The sequence below is a fragment of the Capra hircus genome, chromosome 5 (assembly GCF_001704415.2).
Source record: "Capra hircus breed San Clemente chromosome 5, ASM170441v1, whole genome shotgun sequence".
NCBI lineage: Eukaryota > Metazoa > Chordata > Mammalia > Artiodactyla > Bovidae > Capra > Capra hircus.
Genome location: NC_030812.1, coordinates 44,287,648 through 44,311,615, shown reverse-complemented (window position 1 = coordinate 44,311,615; position 23,968 = coordinate 44,287,648). Strand labels below are relative to the sequence as shown.

The window sequence follows — 23,968 nt, the reverse complement described above, 5'->3', positions numbered from 1 at the left end:
ATATATATCGAAAAGTATGTATAAATATATATTAAAATATATTTTATTGTACATAAAATACATATACAAAAGTATATACTAAACATATATATAACAGTATACATACAAAAACATACTCTGAGGAAGTAAGGTGAGAAATTTTTCGGAACATCTTCAAATGCCTGGCTAGAATGGCTGGGCAGCCAGGAGTCGTACAAGGGTATTTTGCAAATTATAAGATAAATAACATAAATGAAGCAAAATAGAGTTGATCTCTGATAAGCTGGAAAAGAGCAAGATGTTATGATGGAATTTAAGGGTTTGTGGAAAGGTGGGGATGACAGAGCCCTAAGCTTGATGGTCTAAAGCGTCAAAAATGCTAAGTTTTGGATTAAGAGAAAGTGACAAAAGCATTAAAAAGCCAACTAGTAGGAGGCTGGATAGCCAGTTGGGACCTTCTTAGTTCAAATATATCACTCTTCTACTGGGTCACCTTGATGCTGAGCAGGAGGTGGGGAAAACCAACCCAGGAGGCGTTCAAGGACTTGGACAGCTGTCATTCTTCCAGTCCCCAAACAAAAAACAAGCTCCGGTTACCTGCACAGGGCACTGGGTAAACAACCAAACGGCTGTGATGGATTTTGGGTCATGGCTCCTTCAGTCCTCTCAGAAGGCCTTACAGGAAGACCCTTCCAGATTCTTTGCTACAGTGTCGGCTGTTTCCTCTGCATTTACACAGAGTGCAAGAGACCCAAGGGGAGGTCCTTTGGTGACACGTCAGATACATGTTCAAACCACATACATACCTCATCTCCATGCATATTTGCCACGTACTTGAATTCCGGAATCCCAATCCTGTGTTCCCTTGGAGAGCGTCCCACGACGAGAACCCACAGGTTTCTGCCTTTACGGGGGAGAAAGTACAGAAAAACGAGTAGCCTTTTGAAATGATGACTGAACTCTGGTAGAACGAGAATAGTGGACAATGATGCTACTTCTCCCACCTGATAACTGTTTCATGACCAGCTCAGTTCATGCAACTAACACCTCCGTGCCTGGAACGCTTTTAGTTTGCTGCCAGCCAAAATCTTTTCAATCAGCAGAAATATTTAACTTTGTATTCTAGAATGTGACTTAAAAATTGAAGGCTTAGTAGGTTACATAGGTCTTATTCTTCCAAAATGTTTAGTAGACTTAGTAGGTTACATAGATCTGATTTTTCCAAAATTATTTTTCCAAAAAGTGTGCTGAGTTCCTGGTGCCTTATAGAAGTGATCTTGCTAATTCACACAATAACACAGAAATAATAATTGATAGTTGACTGGGAGGGAGCCATAACTCTCAGTGCAAGGAACATGAAAAACCAACAGCACGAAAACATGAAACTCAGAAGAGAGACTGTTTTTACAGTAAATCCTGAGTCTTGTTGTATTCAAATGATCATGTAACAAAGGCTCTCAGCAGTGAGTGTCCTTGATGAGCACGGAGTCCTGTCGTATAAGCTGGGAACCACAAACAATGCTGACAATGCCTCAAGGAAAACTTGTAAGTCCTAACTCTGCCAGGGATGGTGAGATTTGGACAGAGACTAAACATCATTGAAGATTCGCTCTGGGCAGATGTTACCATTGCATCTTTGGTTTATATTAACTCAGGCAATCCCTTGTCCCGAGCCAGTAAGATAGATTTTTAACCAGACTTTACAAAATGAAAACACTGACCTTCAAAAAATATTAAATAAACTGCTTAAGGTCACACAGCTAGGAAGAGGCTGTGATTTGAGCCCCAGAACCAAGACCTGAATTCTGGCCTAAATGACTCAATTCTAGAGCTCTTAACACTAATGAAAACAGCCTGTCACTCAAGAAGCTTGGTGTCCTAATCAGCAAAATGAAGAGGTTTCTTTCGATTCTAAAATCACATTTTTTAAAATACACTTTAAAACTAGAGATTGGGGAAATGTATATTTGATATCTAGCACCTAGATACAAAGTTCACACATCTGTAATAGCTAAACCTTCTGTGGAATTCAAGAAGCCAGGAAAGGAATTTAACAGCAGCCTGTGGGCTAATGTGGAGCCCGTTTCTGCAGAATTTCTAGTGTAGTTCCTTTAATCTGGGGATCTCATAAGTGGGGGAATACTCTCTTGCCATAAAGAACTCAGGGAGAAGCAGATAGTGGACTTGTCTTTTCTACCATTAATTCTTAATTTATTATAACAATTGTAGGACAATTCATCTTGACAGGGTAATGCTTTGAATTTAGCAATTGCAGAGATTGTCAAAAAACATCCCCAAAGGGCAGCTTATCTGACTGATGCCACTTGTTCAGTGCCGACTACTCAGGTCATTCATTCACATCCATTTATTTAGTACTATTATATTCAGGCATTTAACCCTACAGATAGTCATGCTCTCTACACCCAGTGAGTCTCTGATCTAGAGAAGAACAGCATGTAAGAACATCATTACCCTGGACTGTGACATATATGATCACAGTGCGTATAAGGTACTCGTGTGACTGTAGAATAAAGGAAGAAACTTTTCCGAGTGGGATCACATAAAACTTTACAGACATAGGGTTTTAGAGCTGACTTCTGACCAGGGTTCTGAACAGTGACTCCAAGTGGACAAGTATCAGTACAATCCATTTGGTGGTTTCCCACCAGAACCACTTTATTAACCAGAATCTTTAATTCCCCCATAATTACCAATTCTCAGATCACCTAGGGCTTCAAATTTAGCATGTTACCATTTTTCATGTGAAGCAAATAAGAGCTTTTTTCTATTAAACTTGGCTCTTTAGGTTTCCTTTTGGGGGATTCTTTTCTGTAGCTATTAATGCTTTCAAGGCTAGAATAACCACAGATTTGTATAGAATATGGTCTGGTCCCCTCACAAGCAAGGAAAAAAATTCAGCATCATCTTGACATTGTTGTTGTTTACAGCTGCTAAGTCATGTCTGACTTTTTTGCCACCCCATGGACTATACCCCATCGGGCTCCTCTGTCCATGGGATTTCCCAGGCAAGAATACTGGAGTGGGTTGCAATTTCCTTCTCTAAGGAATCTTTCCAACCCAGGGATCAAACCATGTCTCCTGCATTGGCAGGCAGGTTCTTTACCACTAAACCACCAGGGAAGCCCATCACCTTGCCATAATGTTCCTTAATTGTTTTCTAACTCTGCATTCGCAAAGCCGACCTGTAATATGAAGGATAGTGTAAGACAAGAAAAACCTGACTTGACATAGGTATTCAATATTATTTGAGGGCTTCCCCGGTGGTCCAGAGGTTAAGAATCTGCCTTGCAATGCAGAGAACACTGGTTTGATCCCTGGTTTGGGAAGATTCCACATACTGTAGAGCAACTAAGCACATAGCACCGCAACTACTAAGCCTGCACCCTAGAATCTGTGTGCCAAAAATTACTGAAGGCCACTCACCCTAGAGCTGGTGCTCCGCAACAAGAGAAGCCAGTGCGATGAGAAACCCACACACTGCGACTAGAGAAAATCACATGTAGTAACAAGACCCAGCACAGCCAAAAAAATACATGCATGTGTGTGTGTATAATTTGGTTCAAGGAAGTAGCGAAATCAAACCAATAAAATCTAAATGAAGAAATATTGGTAGTAACTCAATCTCAGTTTTAGCATGAATGGCTCCTAAGTGAACAGTAAAATGAGAAACTTACCTTGAATAACCCTCCATGGCACCAAGCCCAAGGATGAAAACCAACCCATAAACCTGAAGATATTCACCCAATGCTTTTGGAAAGCTAAGCCTCTTGAAAGTTTTAAACCAGCCTCTCCAATAAACACTGGTTATCTCTGACTTAGACTAGGGTAAATGCACAAAGGACAGACTATTGACTTTTCACAGCTTGATTGCCAAGTGAGGCTAATTTAAACAAGATTTTTTTTTTTTCTATCAAGGTTGGACAGGCTGCCTTTATCCCTCCAAGTTCCTGCTTTGAACTTTGAGCACCTACTTTGAACTTTGAACTCTTGAGCACCAGGTGTGCTCAAGAGCTCTGAAATGCTCAGCCACTTTCTGTCCACTACAAAGTAAAGAAAACCTGGATTCCAAAATTGTCAGATTCTATGACCAGGAACCCTCTCCGGGCTTGACTCCAAGGCCAGGGATGTGACATGGTGCCCAGTTGGGCACCTAACTGGGTTTGTTTGTAGGACCAGAAAAGTGTTACCATTCAAAAGGCTTCACAAAGATCCACAAGGCAAGGAAACAGAAGACTCTAGGTTCAGGAGAGAGTAGGAGGAGAAGCTTGAAAAACAACGTACAGTGTCAACAGGGAGAAACTGAAGGAGTGTTATTCCCCTACCAGAATCACTGGATCCTTGGAAAAGCGCCAATCCCTGAGCCCCATCTCCTAAATCACACTCTAGGGGGAGGGCCCCCAACCTGCACTTAACAGGCTCCTTTGGTGATTCTGAGGCCCATTAGAGTTTGGAAGCTGCTCAGATTGAGGCAGTGAATGTCCAGATAGATTTGGGGGTAAAATCATCTCTTTTTACATACAATCATGAACATGTTTCTATATTAACAAATATACTTTGACTACACCTTTTAAAATGGCTGTTTGACATACCTCAACATGAATCCGCCACGGGTATACACGTGTTCCCCATCTTGAACCCCGTTCCCACCTCCCTCCCCGTACCATCCCTCTGGGTCATCCCAGCGCACCAGCTCCAAGCATCCTGTATCATGCATCGAACCTGGACTGGCGATTCATTTCTTATATGATATTATACATGTTTCAATGCCATTCTCCCAAATCATCCCACCCTCTCCCTCTTCCACAGCATCCAAAATAAATAAATTTAATTTAAAAAGTGGCTGTTTGATATTTTATTAGACAAATGCGGTATCATTCATTCAACAATGCTCCATGGTTAGAGGTCCAACTATAAATAATTTATGTAAATTACAGCATGTCCACTTACATTATGTACAGAATTTTTAATGTAAAATATTTTACCATGGCAAAGAAATCAGAGCACAAAATTATATAGTTACAACCTTGTAAAGTGGAGAGTGAAAAAGTTGGCTTAAAGCTCAACATTCAGAAAACGAAGATCATGGCATCCGGTCCCATCACTTCATGGGAAATAGATGGGGAAACACTGGAAACAGTGTCAGACTTTATTTTTTTGGGCTCCAAAATCACTGCAGATGGTGACTGCAGCCATGAAATTAAAAGATGCTTACTCCTTGGAAGAAAAGTTATGACCAACCTAGAGAGCATATTCAAAAGCAGACATTACTTTACCGACTAAGGTCCATCTGTCAAGGCTATGGTTCTTCCTGTGGTCATGTATGGATGTGAGAGTTGGACAGTGAAGAAAACTGACCACCGAAAAATTGATGCTTGTGAACTGTGGTGTTAGAGAAGACTCTTGAGAGTCCCTTGGACTGCAAGGAGATCCAACCAGTCCATTCTGAAGGAGATCAGCCCTGGGTGTTCTATGGAACAAATGATGGTAAAGCTGAAACTCCAGTACTTTGGCCACCTCATGCAAAGAGTTGACTCATTGGAAAAGACCCTGATGCTGGGAGGGATTAGGGGCAGGAGGAGAAGGGGATGACAGAGGATGAGATGGCTGGATGGCATCACTGACTCGATGGATGTTAGTCTGAGTGAACTCCGGAAGTTGGTGATGGACAGGGAGGCCTGGCGTGCTACGATTCATGGGGTCGCCAAGAGTTGGACACGACTGAGCAACTGAACTGAACTGAAAACAGACTATTCACTAACAAAATACCATGGAACGAAACAGCTCCAAAGCATATAAAGCCTTAAATAAAATAATTGATGAGTCCCTATAAGAATTGAAACCAGCACACTGTCAGTAAAAATGGGCTAAGTGATAGGGTTATAAAACCAAGACTTTGTTTACACTTTTCCATCTTTCTAGTTTTTAAAAATAAAACACTAAATCTTATTGTTTATTAGGTTCAGATACTGTGTGCTGAGCTTTATAATACCTGATCTTTACACTTTATAATACTTGATCTTTATAACACCTCTGTGTGGTGGGTGATACCCACAATTCATTGATATAAGTGGTAGAACCCGGATTCAAACCAGGTCTGTCTGATTCCAGTATCTGAGTTCTGATGACTCCAGGCTCTTCCTGCAAGTAATAGGTAGGTCAGGGCCAATCCCACTCTGGGGGCATAGTTCCCCAGCAGTTCTTTCAGCATCACACTGCCATAATTTGTCCCTGGAATAAGTTCCAGGATGCTACCTGTCTATGACCGTTGAGCCATAGCAATACACCTGAACTTAGGGCTGCCCTACAGGGATGGTCCATACTGGGTGTTGACATGATGATCCCATTAGACTCTCTCTACTCCAAGTATGTCTCTACTCTCTGGACACACACCCAGAGAGAAATGGAATCCCTGTGTGGGTGGCCTGGTCCCAGGAGCAGACCTGCAGTGATGACAAGGCTGGTGATATGCAAGTCCAACCCACGAGGCACCAGCCTCCAGGGTGATGGATCAGTTGTTTCCCAGACTAGAATATTTCTCTTTGTGCTCTTACAATTACCCTTTGACCTAAGTCAAAGCTCAGGGGACCTTGCTTGATGCATGAGTTTGCATCTTCATACGTAAGTGGGACCAACAGCTCTATTGGCAAGACTGATGTAACGCTGGCGAGTTCCTCCCGTCTTCCCTAAAAAAGAAGCCGATGCTCCAACACCAAACCTTCAATCTCACTGATGCTCTTTCCCATTACTACACACACAGAGCCAGCCCGGCATCAAATAATGTCCCAGAGGAGCTGAAAAGTAGCACATAACTTTGGTCGGGTTAAACATGCAATCTCCGTGACCTTGGGCCTGGAGGTGGAAGAGGAAGTCCCTGCTAAGTGGCTTATGACAAACAACACAAACAACTGCAAACAAAACAGGGACAAAGTCTCCAGAATGGCTATGTTTGCACAGCAGCATGACTCACAGTTCAGAGCATTTTATCTATATTCACTTGGCTCTGACAACCGTAAGCAGTAGGTACAAAGATTATCCTTTCACACAGGTGGAGGCGCTATCCTAGGGAAGCTCATAAGGCCATGGTTCTCACGAGTGGTCCTAAGACCAGTATCATCACATCCTCTGGGAACTTGTTAGAAATGCACCCTCAGACTCCACCTCTAAGTACTGTGTCAGAGACCCTGGGGCGGAGGACCTGCAGCCTGTGTCTTAAGGAGCTCCCCAGGGCATCCTCGTGCGCGCTAAAGTCCAAGAACCACAGACACAGGGATCGGACTTGTGGACACGGTGGGGGACAGAGAGGCTAGGACGTAATTGGGAAAGTAGCATTGACGTATTTACACTATCACGTGTAAAACAGCTAGTGGAAAGCTGCTATATGGCATACGGAGCCCAGCCTGGCCGTCCATAACAACCTAGAGGGGTGGGGTGGGAGAGGGGAGGGAGGAGATATCTGTATAATTATGGCTGATTGGTATTGTGTTGGTTTCTGCCTTACAACAACATTGTAAAGCAATTATCCTTCAATTAAAGATATACATAAAGCTTGAGAGCCATAGTAAACAAGGATGGAGCTGGATAGCCTATTCAGAGGCTGCTCTGTTCTTAACCATTAGGCTGCACTGTTCCAGTTACCTAGGGGTCAGAAAAGATCTAAGAAACGTGACCCTGTGCCCATAAATTGCCATGTGCCATTTCTGGTGTTGAGATTTTTCTTTCTCCCCTCTGGAGAACTGGAAATGGGAGGAGGAGGTTTCGAGGACCCTATGAGGATGGTCTGAGAAGTTAAAGCTATCATCTCCTTGCTTTAGTATGCAAATCTCAGGCTGGTCTGCAAACTAGTGCACTACCAGCTTGTCCCCAGACTGCTCTACTCAAGGATTACCGGTAAGCCTCAGCGGCTCTGCCCCAAAGCTGTAGAATCTGGAGACAGCTCTACTTCTGAGATCCGTCTGCTAGGTTGACTAGGCTGAAAAAGTAGCGTAGGTGGAATAGCAATAGGAGGAAAGACATGGACAAAACTTATCTGCTCTACTCAGACCTTTTCTGGGACAAAAAAAAAAAAATCACACACACACTCTCCTAACATGGCAAATGGCCCAGCAGTCACTGGGGCTTCTGCATCGAATTGAGAAGTCTGGCCAGCCCATGTGAATGCCCAGTCTGTCTGATTCTGTACATGCAAAGCTGTGAACCCATCCTTGGTAAGATGCAATGATTCCAATCCCCAGTCAGCCACATGACATTCTGGAGCTTTAATGCCATTTACTGTGTAGTGGGCAATGGCACCCCACTCCAGTAATCTTGCCTGGAAAATCCCATGGATGGAGGAGCCTGGTAGGCTGCAGTCCATGGGGTCGCGAAGAGTTGGACACAACTGAGCGACTTCACTTTCACTTTTCACTTTCATGCATTGGAGAAGGAAACAGCAACCCACTCCAGTGTTCTTGCCTGGAGAATCCTAGGGACGGGGGAGCCTGGTGGGCTGTCGTCTATGGGGTCGCTCAGAGTCGGACACAACTGACGTGACTTAGCAGCAGCAGTGTAGTGGGCTCGGAATTCCTGACATCGCTCCTGAATGGAGGAACTTGTCAAGAAGGGGTTCAGTGGTGCAGAAAGAAATCAGGCAACCTAGAGGTCCTTCTGCTACTGTGACAAGAGCAAGTGCCCTGCTCTGCTTGAAAGCAGCCATGGGACTGGGCTGCCTCTTGCCTCCAGCAGTTCTAAGTTCTAGCTAGGACCCCGAGTTTTGGTCCCCTTTTCTCCCATGACATCAAAGTATAATCCAAGCCCCTCAGCATGGCAAGCAGCCTCTCATGGATTGTGGCCTTGCTGCCTCTAGCCTCCTACCACAATTCCTTACACTGGGCTCCAGGCAGTCTTAACATGTGTGCTTCTAATGGGAGCTACCATCAGCCTTGATGCCTATAAATGTACGCTCTTGCTTCCGCATGAATAGTCCTCTATTTGCCTGATCAAAGCGGCCAGCTTCCTCTTGCCTTTCCAAGGCTCAACCAAAAGCCCCCTCCCATCTACCACCTTTCTTACCCTTCTTCCTTGATCCTGTATTTTACCAGCCTGAGTTGCTCTCTCTTTTGAATGTCTCCCACATGCTTCTGCAACCCCTCTCCTAACACTAAAACTACAGGTTTTCCTGCAGGCAAGGGATTGTGCATCTCTGTGCTTGCGGTGGCTAGTGTCATGCCTGGCACAGATGTAGTAGGTGGCCCATAAATGGTTGCTAAATGAATGGATGGCTGGAAAAATGATCAAATAAAGAAGTTCAGTTGGAGCTAGGGTCCAGGACCGAGGAAAAGGCTTACAGCTAGTCTAGAGAACTATCTGGGGTGGGCTCTGAAAAAGCTCCAAATTTCTAGATCAATCCCAGGGTTTTCAGACCTTCTTGGGGATATTTCCATACAAGAGACTGCTGAGATCCAAACAAAATATCTGGCTTCTGGTTAGACTTCCATCATCATGGGGAGATGGGATTTCATTTGCTTACTTATTTGTCCCCGTGGCACTAATGCTGTGAAACAACACCCGAGAAATGGAGATGTTAGTTTCATGTTATTGCTTCCTGAACAAGTCAGTAGGGAAGTTTGGGGGTTTCAATTTCTAAATCAGAAATTCTTCTGATTGCTTGGGGACATTATCATTTTCAGTTGAAGAGAGAGAGGAAAAACCTGAAGTTGTATTGAATTGGAAGACATTTTCCTTCCTTCCTTTTTTTTTTTTAAAATTTCAAGACTAGTCATGATTCCCAGAGAAGCTGAGTGTTTGTCTCATTAATCACCAACCATCAACCCAAACAAGAAGATGGCAGGAAATTCCTCTGCCTTCCTCCTCTTTCAACTCTACCTTCTCTATCCCTCCCACTCTATTCCCAGGTCAGAAGCCGATAAATCTGTTGCACTTCCTCTAAAAATTTTTAATTTTTAAGCTATAAAATTAAGAGAATTTTTTTAAAATTAAGTTTTAAAAGCTAGCCATAATTCTCATGTCCCAGCCGCCCTCATTTTTTTATGTTCCCTTCTAGTCTTTTTTTCATAGACAGGAAACTTGTTTTAAATCCCCAAAGTGAAAATCTCTAGAGGCCTCATACTATAAAAAGCTGCGAACTTCCGCTTCTGGTCCCTTAGGGGAGAGGTCAAACAAAATCAGATCTTCTTCTTGAAGAATGGCTCAGTTTTAACAGCCAAATTAAATATCATCTTAAAGTACAAACAAGTACTTGAGATTTTTAAAAAATGCTATTTTAAAAGGTCAATCATTATGGCTGCCTCTACGTTTATTGTCCACTGGCGGGTTCTCTTTTAAGGTTTTCCAGGGGCATTCTGGTTCAGTGTTAGTGTTTTGGTTCTTTCTTCCCAGTTGGTGGTTTTACTTCTTATACATTCCTGGAGGTGTCACACAGCTGTGTTTTACAATGAGGTCAATTCAGATCCATTTGGGCCTTTCCTCCATGCTCCCTCCCTCAAACTCCAATTTGTTGGAGGCCTGCTTATCCTAATTGCCTATTTATTGCTACCATAAGAACTCATCCTTCAGTGGCAAGAAATAATGGCAATTTCTTTACTAGTTTTCTCATAAGCTGTTTAGAAGAACAAAGACCTTTTCTCTCAGTCATCCTACTTGTTGCGTTTGTACCTAAAAGGCTTTCATTTGACAGTAAAGGAAGCCAGGGTTCAGACAGAAATATGCTGAATTTCTGACAGTGGGAGGAGCCCCAAAGTTGCCAAAATGAGGTTTCTTTAAGGTCTAAACTTGACCTAAAAGTAGGACCATTGGTGCTTTTGTGGGATTAACAAAAGTAGACTTTCTTGCTGGTTTTACCATTCTGAGATTTAAGTTTCACAGTTGGGTCAATAATTTAGTAAGTACATCTAAACCAGAATTTCAACACAACATATGCCTCCAAATAGCATCTGAGAGCTCTTGAAAGATATGCAATGTCCCTCCAGTGGCACCTTATGTAACAAAGCCTTGTGCAGATTTTAGAATCAAATTGCCAGGGTTTAAACCCCCTAGCTTTGCCACTTACTACCCATATAGTATTGGGTAAATTGCTCAGTCTTGCTGAGTGGATTTAGTTTTTATGTTATAGGATTGATGGTACCTGTACCTCATGGGATTTCTATCTCATTTAATCCTCACAAACTTTATAAACAGTGCCAGAAACATGATGAGCACATGTTTGTTTGAGGGCCTTGAGTTGAATTGATGGGTGATACTACAGGCCCTAAGGACTTCCCTGGTGGTTCAGTTGGTAAAGAATCCACCTGCAACACAGGAGACCTGGGTTCGATCCCTGAGTCAGGAACATCTCCTGGAGAAGGAAATGGCAACCTACTCCAGTATTCTTGCCTGGAGGATCCCATGGGCAGAGAAGCCTGGTGGGCTACAGTCCATGGGGTTGCAAAGAATCAGACACGGCTTAGTGACCACACTACCACCACCACTACCACCACTACAGGCCCTGGAGATGATGCAGCATCAGAGCAATGAAAGAAAAATTTCAACTGTAAATGGTGTTCCTAACATATGGACAGAAACATCATGCCCCCAAAATGTGTCTTTCAGAACATGTGCAGATCAGTTCAGGTAGATCAAAATTAGCTACAGTTTTTTCAAAAACTGAAGTGCGGATTCACAGAATGAACAGGCTGTCTTGAGAAAACATGTCCTTCAAAATCAATGATGACAGCATGAAAACTGTCGTGAACGTTCATACCACCAGACATCAGGTGAATCTACTTAAGCCCAAGAACCGAACCTCATTCAAAACTCCCAGAGCAAAATGCCTGAGGCTGGTGCTGAGCCTGGAAGCAGCACTGCCACAAGGAGAGTGAGGAAGCAGGCTGCCTTGGCCAGCCCTGCTGAACCGTAAGAGCATCTTTCACAATGTGTCCTTACGTGGTCTGTTGCCAAAGTGATCGAAGCCATCACTCAGGTTTTAATAGTCTCCAGGAGACAGAGGCTGGAAATCATGTTAAGATTCCCAGTCTGGTCCTGCCATGGAGAGATGCCAACTCATCACTGTAGGCGGGCAACCCCAGTGCTTGTAGATAAAGAACTGGTTCATTAGGAATCAGTCAATGACAAAAAACTGGTCCAATGGGAGATGGCCAATGTCAACAAAAGGCAGGGGGACTGGCCCAGATTACAAGACTAAAGAGATAGAACACTATAGGCAGTGTGTTTCCAGTTTTTGATTGGATTCTAAGGGGAAAAAATGTTATAAGAGGCATTCTTGGAGCCATTGGAGAACTTGAACATGGACTATATTGTTCATTGACTAATTATTTTCTTAACAATGATGTGCTGTGGTTAGGAAGAAGTCATATTTAGATGGTGTATGCTTAGATGTTTGTAAGTAAGCATGCTATTTACCATTTCTAATAGTTAACTGAAACCCATAGACAGAGCTCATGAGAGAGAGAAAGCAAATGTAGCAAAATATTAACAGCTGGTGGACATATAAATGAAAACTGAATATTTAATATCTTTGCAATATTTTATATTTCTATAGGTTTGAAACATTTCAAAATAAAAGCTGGAGGGGACAGGATTTGTAAAAGATAACGGTAAAAAAAAAATCAATCATAGCCTGATTCACTGGTTTCTGTAGTTTGCAAAGTGAGATGCAGGGTCAGAAGAGGTCAGAGTTATTCACCTGAAAGGTGAAGTCATGGGTAGGTGGGGGATGGAGGCCCCAAGGTGAGAAATTCACAGGTTGCCTCTTCCTGATGAAAACACAAAACTATACTAGAAAGGGGGTTAAGAAGTTACTATGTAAACTATCCCAAACCGAGACACAATAGCTTATTTTTAAAAAAATTTATTTGGCTGCACTGGGTCTTAGCTGCAGCATGCAAACTCTTAGCTGTGACTTGTGGAATCTAATTCCCTAACCAGGGGTCAAACTTGGACCCCCTGCATTGTGAGCTCAGAGTCTTGGCCACTGGACTACGAGGGAAGAGCCCACAATAGCTTATTAAGTCTCCATATATATTGAGAAAGAAAAATCATCTCGATGCAAATGTGAATGTTAACTAAAGGATGTTTCTAAATTTCTATTACAACCAGAAAAAAATTAAAGAAATATTTTTAAATCACATGATTTATATGATCACTGCGCTTTCTGGTCACCAAGTCATTAACTTAGCAAAGATCAAGTGATTAACATAGAATAAGAAGCTTGGCTGGTGGGCTTCATTAATCGTGAGTTTCATGTCTTCCTCGGGATTGGGCTTTGGATCAGGGAAAAAAAGATGTAGATGGCTGGAACTTTTCTCTCTGCCTGAATTTGGTCACCACTCCTGTTCGGGCTTTGGGTAGAACGAGCAGTAAGAGTGTTACAAGTGAGTAAGCGGAGGGGAGGCAGGCACAGGCCCTGGCTGCTGAGAAGGCAAGGATGAGAAAGAGACTGTGAACGTGAACTTGGAAAGTTTCTGGCTTTCAAGGGTCCTTTCATTTATCCTTTGACAAAATCACAGCATAAATTTGTTGTCAACAAACTTAAGAAGCTGCATGATAATCACTCAACCTCTTTCAAGAGTGGTGAGTATGAGATTTATTTTTTTCCTATCTTTTGACTATGCTGCATGGTATGTGGGATCTTAGTTCCCCAACCAAGGATTAAACCTATGCCCCCTGCATTGGCAGCATGGAGTCTTAACCACTAGACAACCAGGCAAGTCCCTGTTTCTATTTATTTTTGACATAGCCAAGAAGAATATGAGTATATTTAACATTATAGTTCTACATCATTTAAGCCATCAACTGGTGCTAATTAACTTCTGTAACAAAGCAGCATGTTAAATGCATTGCAAAGTCAATACAAATATAAATATTTACTTCAAAACAAAACCACAAGAGTCATTGCTTTGGCATTCACATCTTTGCAACACCCAGAAATTATCTGGGTGTTATCTGCAAATTAACCTTCAGAAATTATTAATGGATTTCTCAAGCTTACAAGAGTCAGCAATAATGCTTTCAGCAGACCCATCAACAATTGTCACTCACTGAGGGGCATTATAAGGTGAGCTGCTTTAGTAGGAATTTCTATTGATTTGGGGCTTTTCTAGTGTTGCACTAAGAATTTGATTATTAGGATTACAGAGGGAGTAGCATATTTAAATGATGTCATAATCAAGGAATCTGAGGAAGAATTCAGAGATTTCAGGAAACCATATCTGCTTAAAATCCTGATATTTTACATAATTTCCAAAGTGTTTCACATACTTCCACATGTGATCTTATCACTTAATCCTCAGCAAAAACCCCATGAGATAGGTAAGGCAAGTAGTTTGCTCATTTTACAGTTGAAAGACTAGGCTCTGACGGCTTGGAGTCAAACTAGCTTTTTGTTTTACTCTAGATTAATGTTTGTTCCACACTGCTCCTTCAACATGAAGTAGAACTTCCTCTGTTACCATTTTAGATGCAATAGTTGTTTCTCTTTCTTGGGACAAAGAACTTGAGGCATCTAACTCCTGAATCTATAAGGCATCTGACTCCCAAAATAAACCTACAGCTTCACCTCCCACATCACTCTCCCCTCCCAACAAAAGCAATTCTCAATAAGTCACTTCTCCAATAATGGCATTAGACTCATTAATTAAGAAGCTTTGGGAATGTAATGTGCTTTTGTGTCTAGAAGAGGTTTTGAGACCCTTCTTACCCTTCAAAGTCAACGTTATCTGCAAAGTAGTCCTATGTCCACATGGACAAAGAAATGATCATTTATTTTGGAAGTCGCTAAGCTTCCCAACTGTTTCTCTGGCTGTGTATGTACAACTGACTGATCATGAATCTTAAACTGAAGATCATAGCTTTAACAATACCATCTTGTACCTATAGCTGCAGCTTTGGCTCAGTATGTCCAAGGGAACAACACCGTATGTTCAGGCCCTGAGCTGTCAGCCAAAGCAGACCCAAGATTACATGGATCGCTGCCACTGAACACTTCAAGGTCAGAAAATCTCCCAGAGCCAACTTTTCTGCTTCGGACTATATAATTATCTTGTATCTCAGGTCAGCTTCTACCTTAAAATGTGGGTTGAGCAATGCCCATTTCTAAAGAAGCATGAGGAAATGCAGCTGCTAATCAGCCACCAAAGTTTACTCACCCACTAAAGGACATCTTATCTTGATCTTTGTTAGTTTATGTGTATTTAATGAACAATTATGCCTTTCCAATTTCACAATGATATGAGGCAGCTTGCTCACATAGCACGTGGCTCACTGGCAAACTATTCTCAAGAGAGAGTGGGCCAGATGCCATGTCCAAAAGCTATGATCAATCACATAAGTGTATGATGCACATCCGGTCTCTTGAAAGGCACCCTCTTTTTCAGGGACTGTGACACAAGAATCTTAGTGAAAGCTCCCAATAGTTGTAAGAAGCCATTCCAGAAACCCCTTTTTTGACTATATTAGACACTTTCCTACAACGGGGCAGTGTGGCCCTGGTGCATCTCACATCGCCTAGGACAGGGACAGCTCTGCACTTATCATCATGGTGGCTGGCCTTCATCCCCTCTGACAGTGTGCCTGCGTTTACTTCAGTTGAGTTTAACACGTTTGGAGACAGGGCCCTTAATCAAGCTGTCACCTAATTCACTTCAGTATTCTCAGTCAAATAACTGGGCTGTTACAGATGAGGCAGATTCTTAAGAAAGGATGGGCAACAAGATTTGCCAGGAATTCTCATTGCTCAACAAGCCAGCAAGCTGGGCCACAGAATTACTAATAGGGCAACACCTTGAGATGTGCTCAACCATCCCTCAGAATCAGGTGCACTCTTGAAGGCCAGTGACTACGTGCTCTTCAAACTGCCCTCCCCACCTAACCCACATGTAAGTGGGCATGAAATAGTATGCGAGGGGCCCACCAGGGAAGCTGGGCAGAGCAGCTTTAACCAAGGCATGTGCATTTGGATAGAAGGGGAAGAAGAGGTAGTGGAGGATATGAATGGTGATAGTTGTGTACAAAGGACTTCTATCTAAAGGAGATAAACTTGAATAGAAAAGAGCTAGGCTTGGAGTTTACTCTCATTCCATTAACATGCGGGAGGATTTTTAGATACCTCTCATGCCAGCATGAAAATGATTCAGACAAACCTTGTTGTGGGCATGTTATACAGTGTTTCTGCATTTTTGTGACTCTAAAGTCATTAAGATACATCTCTATCTACCCTATATCCTATAGCATGAGTTCAATCATTCTCAAAAAATTTTTATTTTGCCAATGCCTTGTGGCATGTAAGATTTTAGTTCCCCAACCAGGGGTCAAACCTGTGCCCCTGCAGTGGAGGTACAGAATGTTAATTACTGGATCACCAGGGAGGTCTCATGAATAATTCTTTTGCTCATCTTGCATAGTCTTGTTGCTGGCCAGGGTTAAGTAGGTCAAAAGCAGAGTAGGTCGGTAGCATCACTGTGTTTCTTATGACCAGGTCTCTGGGCTTCCTGCAGCAGTGTTATCCAGGGTATTTGTTAAAACTGTAAACTTGTGGGCCCCATCCAGAATGGGAACCTCTAGATATAAGTTCAGGACTTTGCATTTTTCCTAATTCCTCAGCTGACTATAATAAACACCATTAAAAAAAAAAAAAAGCTCTTCGGTAAAATACAGTATACATACAGGACACTATACATTTTACAGCTCACTGTGGATTTTGCAAACTGAACACACAGATGTGCAGCCAGCATGTGGAAGCACACTTGTGCCTACTCCCAGGCACTATCCATTTCCAACTGTGGATTTACTCATATTGTTGTATGTAAATGTAACTCCTTCTCAGAGCTGTGTAGTATCCCATCCTATGATGCAAACCATATTGAGAACCATTTCCTTCAGAATGCAGCACACCAGCCCTGCATGGATGTGCCACAGAGCAGTTAAGTGTACCTGGAGCCAGACCACATAGGTCCAGACTGTGATTCTGTGACTTCCTCTGTAACGCTGGGCCCCTCCTTAGCTCTGGAGCCTGTTTTCTCATGTGTGAAATAAGGCTTATTTCTGTATCTCAATGGGGTTGTTATGAGGGGTATGTGAGCTAATATTTGAAAAGCACTTAAACAGAGCCTGGAACATAGCAATCAACATACATGTTTGATGAATGGATTGGTATTTTTAAACTCATCAGTGTAACACAGACACTAAAGGATCATATGGATCGAATGCCAAAGGAAGAAGGGTACCAAAGTGGCTTTGCGTGGCTTAGCCCAGACTAGATCACACTCTACCCGTCCCCAGCTTTAAAGAATTATCTACCTGAATTTTGTTCATTTGTTACCCTATTTCTGCCACTTTTGCTTTCTTATATCTAAAAGAGTGTTAATCAATATACCACTTTTACTAACCACTGGTAGTCAGAACTAATGGGAATGAAGTGAATCATCCATGCAGTGTTGGATTATTTTTAAATAGGATATTATCCCAAACTCATTTTTGTCCCAGATGATGAATTAATAAATTCTATTATATTACTACTAGAAACACCAAAAGAATCCAATCTCTGATTCACTCTGGCTTGTTTTCTCATTCTTGTATTCTGAAGTTGACATAGTGTTTATTTGAGATGACTCATGTATTTCCTGAGTTTCTGTAGCTCCCAGGACACAAGGTCAGCCAGAGCTCTTCTTTCTGTCCATATCTAGATTCATTATGACCCAAATGCACTCCACAGGCCACAGCCCTCTTTTCACATCACTTTACCTTTCCTCCTCCAGAGTCCACTTATAAGTATGTTTTCAAAATCATCATTACTCTTTCTGCTTACAGAAATTATGCATACTGTTTAAAAAATTGAACATTTAAAAATATATACTGTAGGATGTGAAATCCATCCACACACCACTCCATTCACCAAAATAGATTCCAGATGGATTCAGGTGCTAAACGTAAAAACTAAAACTACAAAGTACTAGGAAAAGTATAGAATATATTTATGACCTTGGGGGTAAAGAAAGCCTTTTAAAATGAGGCGTAAAACAAAAAAGCATAAAGAAAAAGATTGAATATGACTTCATAAAAATTTAAAACTTCTATAAGGCAAAAGATGTTGAAAATAACATTTAAAGACAAGCCACAGGATGGGTGAAAATATTTGCCACACGTGTAATAAAGACTATCCTAAATATCTAAGGCGGCCTGCACATAAGTAGAAAAATAGGCATTAGGCATGAGAAAATAAAAATGGCCAATAAACTTGGAATGTAAATTCCATAGGAGCAGGAATTTGCTCACTGCTGCCTCCAGCATCTAGAGCAGTACCCTAATGTTTATTTAACGTGAAGTAAAATGTGAAAACATGCTCATTTTAAGTTTCAATCATGAAATCACAGTTTTAAATGGAGACATATTTTACCCATTGGATTGGAAAAAAAATTTTAGTTTTGGTTAGGAGGTGGGGAAATGTACACACTTATGTGGTGCTGGAAGTGTAAAATATACATTCTTGTTGTTTAGTCGTTAAGTCATGTCCAACTCTTTTTGCAACCCCATGACTGTACTCCACCAGGTTCCTCTGTCCATGGGATTTTCCAGGCAAGACTACTGGACTAGGTTGCCATTTTCTTCTCCAGGGGATCTTACCTGCAACTTCTACATTGACAGGCAGATTCTTTACCACTGAGCCACCAGGGAAGCCCCATAGACATCTGCATCTACCAAGTACAAGAATGCACATACCTTTTGATCTAGCAATGCCAACCCTCAGGAAATTATTGAGCTCATGTGCTCGTTCAAAGGGTATCAATCACAGAACTGTTTGAGATAACTGAAAGTTGTTAAGTGACGAATGCTGCTTCTGCTAAGTTGCTTCAGTCGTGTCTGAATCTGTGCGATAGGCTATGGCAAAGTCAAACCATGAATAGTATGGAGTAGTTTAAAACAATGAGGTATGACTACAGGTACCAATCCATGCCTGCCTCAGGCCCAAAAAAGGCAAGCTGCATAACAATATTAACAAAATAATACCCATAAAACAAAACTGTAGACATGTGCATATGATGTTCTCTACATAAATGCATAGAAAAAAGTTTGGATATGACATCTTTTCCTTCATATATATTCTGGAATCTTCCCATGTCAAAAGAAAAAAAATCTAACTTGTTCTTCTACAAAGGTTGTGGAATGTTCCATTGACCAGGTATAGTATGACCTAATCAATTCCCTATTGATGAATGTACAGTTGTTCTTGAACAGCTTTATCAAGTATAATTCACATAATACACATTTCACCCACTTAAAGTATATAATTCAATGGTTTTGGAATATTACATTATTAATTAAAAAAATTATTATTATTACTTTTACTTTACAATACTGTATTGGTTTTGCCACACATCAACATGAATCTGCCATGGGTGTACACGTGTTCCCCATTCTGAACCCCCCTCCCTATCCCAGCGCACCAGCCCCAAGCATCCTGTATCCTGCATCAAACCTAGACTGGCGATTCGTTTCTTATATGATATTATGCATGTTTCAATGCCATTCTCCCAAAGCATCCTACCCTCTCCCTCCCCCACAGAGTCCAAAAGACTGTTCTATACATCTGTGTCTCTTTTGCTGTCTCGCATACAGGGTTATCATTACCATCTTTCTAAATTCCATATATATGTGTTAGTATACTGTATTGGTGTTTTTCTTTCTGGCTTACTTCATTCTGTATAATAGGCTCCAGTTTCCTCCACCTCATTAGAACTGATTCAAATGAATTCTTTTTAATAGCTGAGTAATACTCCATTGTGTAAATGTACCACAGCTTTCTTATCCATTCATCTGCTGATGGACATCTAGGTTGCTTCCATGTCCTGGCTATTATAAACAGCGCTGCGATGAACATTGGGGTACACGTGTCTGTTTCAATTCTGCTTTCCTCAGTGTGTGTGCCCAGCAGTGGGATTGCTGGCTCATATGGCAGTGCTATTTCCAGTTTTTTAAGGAATCTCCACACTGTTCTCCATAGTGACTGTACTAGTTTGCATTCCCACCAACAGTGTAAGAGGGTTCCCTTTTCTCCACACCCTCTCCAGCATTTATTGCTTGTAGACTTTTGGATCACAGCCATTCTGACTGGCATGAAATGGTACCTCATGGTGGTTTTGATTTGCATTTCTCTGATAATGAGTAATGTTGAGCATCTTTTCATATGTTTGTTAGCCATCTGTATGTCTTCTTTGGAGAAACGTCTATTTAGTTCTTTGGCCCATTTTTTGATTGTGTCATTTATTTTTCTGGAATTGAACTGCAGGAGTTGCTTGTGTATTTTTGAGATTAGTTGTTTGTCAGTTGCTTCATTTGCTATTATTTTCTCCCATTCAGAAGGCTGTCTTTTCACCTTGCTTATAGTTTCCTTTGTTGTGCAGAAGCTTTTAAGTTGAATTAGGTCCCATTTGTTTATTTTTGCTTTTATTTCCAGTATTCTGGGAGGTGGGTCATAGAGGATCCTGCTGTGATTTATGTCTGAGAGTGTTTTGCCTATGTTCTCCTCTAGGAGTTTTATAGTTTCTGGTCTTACATTTAGATCTTTAATCCATTTTGAGTTTATTTTTGTGTATGGTGTTAGAAAGTGATCTAGTTTCATTCTTTTACAGGTGGTTGACCAGTATTCCCAGCACCACTTGTTAAAGAGATTGCCTTTAATCCATTGTATATTCTTGCCTCCTTTGTTGAAGATAAGGTGTCCACAGGTGTGTGGATTTATCTCTGGGCTTTCTATTTTGTTCCATTGATCTATATTTCTGTCTTTGTGCCAGTACCATACTGTCTTAATGACTGTGGCTTTGTAGTAGAGCCTGAAGTCAGGCAGGTTGATTCCTCCAGTTCCATTCTTCTTTCTCAAGATTGCTTTGGCTATTTGAGGTTTTTTGTATTTCCATACAAATTGTGAAATTTTTTGTTCTAGCTCTGTGAAAAATACCGCTGGTAGCTTGATAGGGATTGCGTTGAATCTGTAGATTGTTTTGGGTAGTATATTCATTTTCACTATATTGATTCTTCTGATCCATGAACATGGTATATTTTTCCATATATTAGGGTCCTCTTTGATTTCTTTCACCAGTGTTTTATAGTTTTCTATATATAGGTCTTTAGCTTCTTTAGGTAGATATATTCCTAAGTATTTTATTCTTTTTGTTGCAATGGTGAATGGAATTGTTTCCTTAATTTCTTTCCCTATTTTCTCATTATTAGTGTATAGGAATGCAAGGGATTTCTGTGTGTTGATTTTATATCATGCAAATTTACTATATTCATTGATTAGCTCTACTAATTTTCTGGTGGAGTCTTTAGGGTTTCCTATGTAGAGGATCATGTCATCTGCAAACAGTGAGAGTTTTACTTCTTTTCCAATTTGGATTCCTTTTATTTCTTTTTCTGCTCTGATTGCTGTGGCCAAAACTTCCAGAACAATGCAGAATAGTAGTGGTGAAAGTGGGCACCCTTGTCTTGTTCCTGACTTTAGGGGAAATGCTTTCAATTTTTCACCATTGAGGATAACGTTTGCTGTGGGTTTGTCATATACAGTTTTTATTATGTTGAGATATGTTCCTTCTATTCCTGCTTTCTGGAGAGTTTTTATCATAAATGGCTGTTGAATTTTGTCAAAGGCTTTCTCTGCATCTATTGAGATAATCATATGGCTTTTATTTTTCAATTTGTTAATGTGGTGTATTACATTGATTGATTTGCAGATATTGAAGAATCCTTGCATCCCTAGGATAAAGCCCACTTGGTCATGGTGTATGATCTTTTTACTGTGTTGTTGGATTCTGATTGTTAGAATTTTGTTAAGGATTTTTGCATCTATGTTCATCAGTGATACTGGCCTGTAGTTTTCTTTTTTTCATTATTAAGTTTTAAAAACTGTGATAAAGCATAAAATTTGTCATTTAAACCATTTCAAGTATACAGTTCAATAGCATTAATTAAATGACTGTATCTTTTATCATAAATAATTCTGTAACATACATCCTCATACGTTCTTTGTGCACATGTGTTCCTCTACAGAATAGGCAGTATATTAAAAAGTAGACACATCACTTTGCCAATACTATGGTTTTTCTAGTAGCCATGTATGGATATGAGAGTTGGATCATAAAGAAGGCTGAGTGCCAAAGAAGTGATGCTTTTGAACTATGGTGTTGGAGAAAACCCTTGAGAGTCCCTTGGACTACAAAGAGATCAAACAAGCCCATCCTAAAGGAAATCAATCCTGAATATTCACTGGAATGACTGATGCTAAAGCTGAAGCTCCAATACTTTGGCCACCTGATGTGAAGAGCTGACTCATTAGAAAAGACTCTGATGCTGGGAAAGATTGAAGGCATGAGGAGAAAGGGACGACAGAGGATGAGATGGTTGGATGGCATCACTGACTCGATGGACATGAGTTTGAGCAAGCTCTGGGAGATGGTGAAGCACAGGGAAGCCTGGCATGCTGCAGTCCATGGGGTTGCAAAGAGTTGGACATGACTGAGTGACCAAACAACAACAGGATAGAAAGCTCTCATCTGCTGAGCACCAGTGATAGAGAGAAATATGTGTGAGTCTTCTCCAAAGATTACTACATCATTGTTAAATGTGATTTTAAACCTCTAAAAAGGTAAGGACTCTATCTCTTTAAAGATAAGGATCTTTGCCAACAAAGGTCTGTCTAGTCAAAGCTATGGTTTTTCCAGTAGTCATGTAGGGATGTGAGAGTTGGACTATAAAGAAAACTGAGTGTTGAAGAATTGATGCTTTTGAACTGTGTTGTTGGAGAAGACTCTTGAGAGTCCCTTGAACTGCAAGGGGATCAAACCAGTCTACCCTAAAGGAAATCAGTCCTGAATATTAATTGGAAGGACAGATGCTAAAGCGGAAACTCCAATACTTTGGCCATCTGATGTAAAGAACAGACTCATTGGAAAAGACCCTAATGCTGGGAAAGATTGAAGGCAGGAGGAGAGGACGACAGAGGATGAGATGGTTGGATGGCATCACTGACTTGATGGACGAGTTTGAGCAAGCTTCGGGGTTGGTGATGGACAGAGAAGCCTGGCGTGCTGCAGCCTATGGGGTCGCAAAGAATTGGACATGACTGAGCAACTGAACCAAACAGAGAGATAAGGGAATTTCCAAAGCAAATGCAGAAGTAAACAAACAAAAAATTCCTCATCTTCTTAAGTTCATTCAAGTTGTCGAGTATATAAATACAAGCCAGTTAAAGCAAAGGATGGTCTGTCCCCCAGTATCTGAACATGCATATGCTAGACAATGGAATCAGTTATCTGCTATCTGACAGCTTATCCTGAAATTTTTGGTCAAACATACCACAAGCACTGGACCCTGCACTGGACACAGCCTTATCAGGTTTCCTAATCTGAACTTCACAGTCTGATTAGAGGGTGACCTCTGGAAATTCACTTAATCCTATGGTTTTGTGTCTCTCTTCTGTAAAATGAAGGGTCTAGCCTGGCCGCCAGCACTTGTATGGCCCAGGTCACAAGGTTGTGCTGGCAGGAATGAGGTCAGCCTAAAGCCATAGGTGTGTCAGAGCCAACCTCCAGAGACTGAAAGCTCAGGTCTGAATGTGCCAGTGACTTGTTTTGGGGCCCTGAGCAAGTTACTAAACTGCTGGAAAGTCAGTCTTGAAAGCTGTCAATTGGTATTTACCTTACAGGGTGTTGTGACGATTTAATAAGATAAAGCACAAATACTGCCTCCTTGTGCCTGACATCAAAGATGCCTTCAATAAAGGGTAGCTTTGAGTGTTTTAAACACCAAAACATGTGTCAGTGCCAAGGTTCCAAGTAGCTAAATACCCCAACTTATATAACAGAATATGCTTCTGTAGCATTTATAATGTGGCAATCACATTCAGTCAATCCTAAATGAAATCAATCCTGAATATTCAATGGAAGGGCTGATGCTGAAGCTCTAATACTTTGGCCACCTGGTGCAAAGA

At 41.2% G+C, this 23,968-nt stretch overlaps 1 protein-coding gene across 2 annotated transcripts in view; it reads right to left on the bottom strand.

The window, feature by feature from the left end:
• Positions 1 to 23,968, bottom strand: part of CPM (carboxypeptidase M) — a 75,103-nt gene that overhangs the window by 28,998 nt on the left and 22,137 nt on the right. The window contains exons 1-2 of one of the 2 annotated variants that reach the window (XM_018047967.1): positions 3,675 to 3,789; positions 786 to 883 (exon numbers count right to left, since the gene is read on the bottom strand). In XM_018047967.1, coding sequence (XP_017903456.1) covers positions 786 to 883; positions 3,675 to 3,723 — 147 coding nt within the window. In that variant the 5' untranslated portion in view covers positions 3,724 to 3,789. Of the gene's footprint in view, positions 1 to 785; positions 884 to 3,674; positions 3,790 to 23,968 lie in introns of those variants that run through there. The other variant, XM_018047966.1, reaches the window with a different exon arrangement.